We start from the raw sequence: 6,508 nt of genomic DNA on the forward strand, positions 1-6,508 counted from the left end.
TACCTAAAATTAAACAATGTAAATAATTTAATAGAATCTTGATTTTCAACAGTGTTGGTAGTATGATTAAAAAATTGATAATTTTTGAAAACTAATAATTGAGCTTGGTTATGATATGTATATGTGTATGTATTTATTTATTTATTTATTTGTGGTACCAGTGATTGAACCTGGGGTGCTTAACGACTGAGCCACATCCCTAGCCCTTTTTAAAAAAAATTATTTTGAGACAGGGTCTCGCTAAGTTTCTTAGTGCCTTACTAAGTTGCAAAGGCTAGCTTTGAACCTGCAATCCTCTTGCCTCAGTTTCCCGAGCTACTGGGATTATATATCTGTGCCACTGTACCTGGCTTAGTTATGGTATCTTGACTTTTTGCTTCATTTTTCCTCCAGGGAAACCAACAAATATAGGTACTTACCAACTAACATCATCTATTGGGTACCTGCAATATTGCAACAAAAAATGCCAGCCAAAGCCACACCACTGATAGCATAAGGTAGGGAAATCAATCCATATAAGTCCATACAGTGTCCACAAGAACCAGACAGAATACATAGAAAGGTAACAAGGTGACTTGTTCTTTGATCCAAAATCTCCTTTTGAAGGTAATGCCAATAGTTTGAATGACTCATGCAATGTGAATATATAATTATTTAATTTATTTGAACTATTTGCTATCAAAACAGAAGACCCCGTAGACATGGTTCTAAAATGCAAGAGCACATGGACCTATCTCAACTCCTTTATTCCCTACTGATGTCAATCATTGTTTGAAGATGAGCCAGTACATACTGATTTGCAAGGGAGACATTATATCGGCTTCAGGAGATAAGGATCCCTTCATACCACAAAGAAGTTGGGCAAGGCCCTGCAGATCCGGTGAGGCTGGGGCAGTTGCCCAGACATGTCCATTCATTCCCATGTGCCATGTGTCTTCCTCTGTGTGTGCTCTATAAGAGAATACTTGTGACTGTTTAATTTATAAAGAATAGAAATTTGTTTCATATAGATCTGGAGGCTGGGAAGTCCAAGAACAAGTTACCAGAATCTGATGAGAGCTTTCTTTCTGTATTTTCTCAAGCCAAACAAGAATGAATGCTTTGTCCCTAGATCACAGAAGAGCAGAAATGAGTAAATATGTTTTCACATGGACTTTTTACAGCAGTTTTGATAATTCATGAGGATGGGGTCCCCATGCCCTAAATATTATTCCAAAGACTCCACTTCACCTTGATTTGCACTGGGGATTAGTTTCCAATATGTGAATCTTAGAGGGGACACATTCAAATCACAGCATTTGCAAAAAATATTTTCTGTATATCCCAAGTCTCAAACCATTTTCTCCAGGGCAAACTTTCTTTTCTTTTTTATGTGGTGCTAAGGATTGAACCCAGCACCTCACACATGCTAGGTGAGTGCTCTACTGCTGAGCCCCAGCGCCAGCCCCAGGACAAACTTTCTTTTAAGTTAGAAGTAGCTAAGCACATTTTTCATATGAGTAATAATTAATCTACATATGATATTTCTGATTATAATATCATTTCCATAGGTAGGGGGAGATGTTGGTTACCAACTCACCAAGAAGCCATAATTATGCTGTGTAGCTTTATGGAAACCTTAATATTCATGTGGTTCACCCACTTTTCTTTTGCATTCTAAAAAAAGGAAAATATGATATAATTCTGTTCCTTGTTTGTATGTAAAGGTCACACTGATGTGAACATTCTCTTCTAAATTTGCTAGCCTATCCTACTTTTTATCTACTCACTAAACTTGGTATCTTTCTTTGTTCCAATACAATAAATTATCTTCTTACCAATAATGCTCACTCAGTACTGCACTGTTTTCATCCATAGATAATAGAAATGGCCTTTCTGCCCCAACCCTCACCCCCTTATCTTTTGTTAACACAAGAGGTTTCATAACCAAATGACATTGTGGATATTTCTATCCTGATATTTAGAGAAAAATAGATGTGGTCAATTGTTGGTTACCTAACAGTATTGCAAGTATTTTTTGAATTATCTGTGAAAATTGACTCTTTTGCTTTTTGTAAAAAAATTCATTATCAGCAATAATAAAGCCCTACTAATAGACAAAAGTACAAAGCTAGCCTTTTCTTTCAGTTTAAATCTTTTCTATCATAATAGCTTTATTAAACATAATCATAAGCACAGTTTGGATAAAAATAAAAATTATCGAGCTGGGGATGTAGCTCAGTGGCAGAGCACTTGCCCAGCATGTGTGAAACACTGGGTTAGATCCTTAGCACCACATAAAAATAAACAAATAAAATAAAGGCATTCTGTCCATCTACAACTACAAAAAAAAAAAATTAAAAAGAATAAAAAAAAAATCTATTGAATGCCTATAGCCATGTTCCCTGCCTGTGTTATGAAACCTTTCATCCTAATCTTACAGACCTAGAGCCATCTGAGAAAGTAAAGCAGCACAAAGACCGCCCCTCCCCCGCCCACCTTTAAATCCAGATTCTTGAGATCAAGTCAGAAAGATTTCAGACATATTGCTCAGAGTAACAGGAATGAGTTTACTGAAGAAATAGGAAAGAAGAAATGGAACACTCTCAAGGGAGAGAGTTGGTCCTCTCAGAGAGAGGGACAGTGTGCCTTTCTTCCAGTTCATTTTTATTGGGGATCCCAGAGAAATTTACAGAGTCCTGCCCAGGTCCACATCTTGACTTTTGACTGACACCAGGGTGACATCAGACTTCCAAGTCCCCACTGTCATAACAACTCTAGGTCACCTTGGTCCATGGTGACCAGTTCTAATTGGATTCTTTACCATATATTCTTACAGATTTTATGGTTAGGAGGAACTGACCTTATCTCCAAAAGTCTCCTTTTTCAGAGTAACTTGGGTTCTTCTTATCAACATTTTTAGCCTGAATCTCTCCTGCAGTGAATAGGTAGTTTGCTGAGGAATGTGACATATCCTCCTGTTCACTGAAGCCAGGCAGGACTGCAGATATATTGCTTCTGGACAAAGAAAGCATATGGGGGTCAATACCAGGGGCCCATTTTGTAGAATCATTCTTTTAATCTTGTGTTCCCACAACCCTCATTTGTCTTTCTCTAACAAATTCTCCATATTCAATTTATGAGATTTGAATTCTTGAGAACCTACACTACTCCAATTATTCTACCTATGAAACTTTGTCTTTGGTTAAGTCCTGTTAGATTTTTATAGAAAAGTAAAAATAGGATATAGATAAAAATATTCATTTGTAGGAGAATATATGGCACATGATTCTTAAATAGACCATAGGAGTCAGGAGTATATCTTAAACATTCACAATACACTGAGTCTTGAGAATTACTAGTAAATTTTTTTTTTATGTAGAAAAGCAATTTATTCCATTATAAGCACTTACACAGTTAGTCATGGGAGTAATAGGCCTGCTGATAAAACAGGTCACCCAAAATGCAGATGGTATCAAACTAGTGGTCAAGGACCAACTCCTAAAAAAAAAAAAAAAAAAAAAAAAAAAAANAGGATTAATTTAATTTTAAAAACATACAAGCTATCAATTCACTCTTCTCAACTTGACAGTATACCCGTGGTACAACTGTCAGGTAAAAACATACATCTTTACAACTTGGTGGTCCCAAGTTAAAAAAAAAAAAAAGAACAAAAAAACAAAAACTATTTCACATAAAGGTAAGGAATAATATGAAAATAGCTCAAGAAATACACTAACAAGCAAAAATATATGGGAAAGGAGGAACATGTAGTTTTGACTTAACTGTAGAAATCAAGAGGAGACTGGTCTACATAGGAAAATGTGCATCCTGGGAAGTCAGGTGTGAAGATTTTAGAGTAGGAATCTATATGACTTGAATCTCCCCTAATTCCTGAATAAAAATGACATCTTGCGGTATTTATACTTCATGGCTCAGACACCTACCTCACTTGGCTCTATTCCTTACTCACTCTAGCTTTTACTTAAATGAGTCCAAAAAACTTGGGGATATAGCTTAAGAAGAAAAATAACCACACATAATATTCCCCTTTCTGTAGCTACTTTAGACCCAGGTTTGTTAATAGAAAATTCCTGAACAAAATTTAAATAAGTCTGGCTTTGCTGAATAAAGTATCCCAGTTAATATTTAGAAAACACCCACTGTTTGGGCCAATAGCAATTGTTGGTGGTACCTATATAGAGGGATAGCTGAACAAAGTCTCTCTCTCAAAACCAGTGTTAAATCAATCTCAGGGTTGAGAGGGAAAAAAGGGGAGTCTAAAATCACAAGTGCAGACACATCTAAGATCCTTGTCCTTCAGGATCCACACTTCCTTCAGGATCTTCATCATTATAGATGTTCTCTGCCATTTGCCACACTTGCATGATATTGTCTTCTGATACAGAACAAATCACCCAAGGTTCATTGGGATTCCAGGAGAAATCAGATATCTTGGCAGTGTGACCACCATGAATAAACAATAATTCTGGTGGGCCATCTTCTGCATCTTCTGGGGATTGTTCTTCTCCAATTTTACTTAAATCCCAGACATTCAGTCTACGATCAGTACCACTAGAAGCCAGAATAGTCTCATTGTGAGGTGACCATTGAACCTGAAATATTTCATCCTTATGTGATTCAAAGGAATGCAACTTAAGTTTCAGATTTCTCAGATCCCACAAGGCAACAGTCTTATCAGCTGATCCTGTGGCAAGTATGAACTCACTATAAGGATTGAAAGAGAGGCAGTTCACTTCAGCAGTGTGAGCATCTACTGAGTGGCTTGGTTTGGAAGTATTGTTTGAACGAGTATCCCAAATCATAAGTTTCTGATCGTTAGCAACTGACCCAAACAGGGACTCATGGAGCAGATGCCAGGAAACATCTTCTACTACTGCTGTATGCCCTGTAAAGATGGTCTTCGCATCGACCACTTTTCCTTCCTTTGGGACAGCACTGATATCCCATAGGCAGATGGTATGGTCATCTGAAGCACTAAGTAAGTGCCCACTGAGATTTGGGTTCCAAGAAAGCCCATACCCTTCCTTCTGATGTCCACGGAGACGCAAGTCTGGGTTGCACTCTCCAGAAGGGTCTGGTTTAGAAGGATGTTTTGTATAGTCAAAAACAAGAACATCACTGGATGGAGTCTTTGTTGCAATGATGCAAGGGTTCTGGGGCATATAACGAGCCCTGTTTACTTCTCCTTCATGGTTGATCTTGATTTCTATTTCAATTTTCCCACTAACTGAGCCAAAACCTCCAAATTCTCCTTTCTCACTGTCATAGTGTGATGCATCAAATTGAGCATCATCATTGGGGAGCTGTACACTGGCTATCACAAGGTGGTTTTGCTCATCGGATGTGTGTGTCCCCAGGACAAGTCGATGAATGCTGAAATCTTTTCCTTCTGGTCTCGTTACATCTGGAAGCCACTGTGCTGTTAGGCTGGGCCACTCCAGAGCATGGGTCATCACCAAATCATAAAGAAAAGGGGTGTTCTTTTTCCATATTTTGTACTCCTCGTTGATCACACGTTCTTCCACTGCATCGTCAAAGGCTGCTTCCTTGTCAGCCATGGCGGCAGGAGAGCCGGGGGTATCCCTGGGTCGAGCGTTGCGGGAGGGGCGGGGAGCCTGCGAGCGCTAGCTCCGCGCGCGCGGCCTCTATTCTAGTAAAAAATTTTGACCAAGAAGGATATGTTTGTACTCTATCATGTTTGTTAGTATTACTATATAATTTGTGCTTTTAGGCTTTTGTCTTTATAAGCTTAAACTGTGAGCATACTCTTTGTTTCTAGGGTGATTGTGACCAATTCTGTCCTTTAGGGAAGCTAACCCTAGTGGACAAAGATTGTAGTATAGGTCAAACAAATCTGTAGGACATAGCTGTATGTGTTGAGAGACAAATGGTGCTTTAGAGGTTATCAGAATTATATTAGCTCAGAGAAGTCAGCAAAAGCAGTTGCATTTGGGGAAGGTTTTTAGGAAATTTCAAGACTTGACTGAATTCTTAAAGAACAGTGAAAACATTCTTAAACAGAGAGGAAGTGAAGAGTACACTGCAGGGGGTGGGCAGCCTTCCAGGAACAACAAAGAATGAGGGATTTGTGGTGAATAGCCATGTTTGGCTTGAGCAACTGATTTCCAATGGCAAACAGCTGGTGTGAAGATGGGAGGTGGGCTAGAGCCAGAAGAAAAAGTGTGGCTCCCCGCAGGTGGTTGTTAAAGGAAATCTTTCCATGCTGCCTCCTCTCCTGCAACTGACTTTCTGATAGGGAACTTGGAATCGGGGAGGGTGGTGTGAAATTTCATTAATGTTATTGCTATTTTATTTTAAAATTGGTTTGGATTTTATTTGTCTGTGAAAGAAGTTTATCTATAGTTTTCTTTTTAAAAAGATTCTATTTAGTTTGATTTTTGCATGAGGTCTTAGTTTCCTGAAAGTATTCCTGAGATTTCTGGAATTGAATCTGGGGCTTTCCAACAGAGATGTAGAAAATAGTGAAACCTTTTCCAATTTTCTT

At 38.4% G+C, this 6,508-nt stretch overlaps 1 protein-coding gene across 1 annotated transcript; it reads right to left on the reverse strand.

The window, feature by feature from the left end:
• Positions 1–3,345: 3,345 nt before the first annotated feature.
• On the reverse strand, positions 3,346–5,649 carry LOC107139259 (histone-binding protein RBBP4-like). Its single transcript, XM_048784575.1, has one exon. The coding sequence runs from the start codon at positions 5,559–5,561 to the stop codon at positions 4,284–4,286; it is 1,278 nt and encodes a 425-aa protein (XP_048640532.1). The 5' UTR covers positions 5,562–5,649; the 3' UTR covers positions 3,346–4,283.
• Positions 5,650–6,508: the final 859 nt, after the last annotated feature.

The sequence above is a fragment of the Marmota marmota genome, unplaced genomic scaffold, assembly GCF_001458135.2.
Source record: "Marmota marmota marmota unplaced genomic scaffold, marMar, whole genome shotgun sequence".
NCBI classification, from domain to species: domain Eukaryota; kingdom Metazoa; phylum Chordata; class Mammalia; order Rodentia; family Sciuridae; genus Marmota; species Marmota marmota.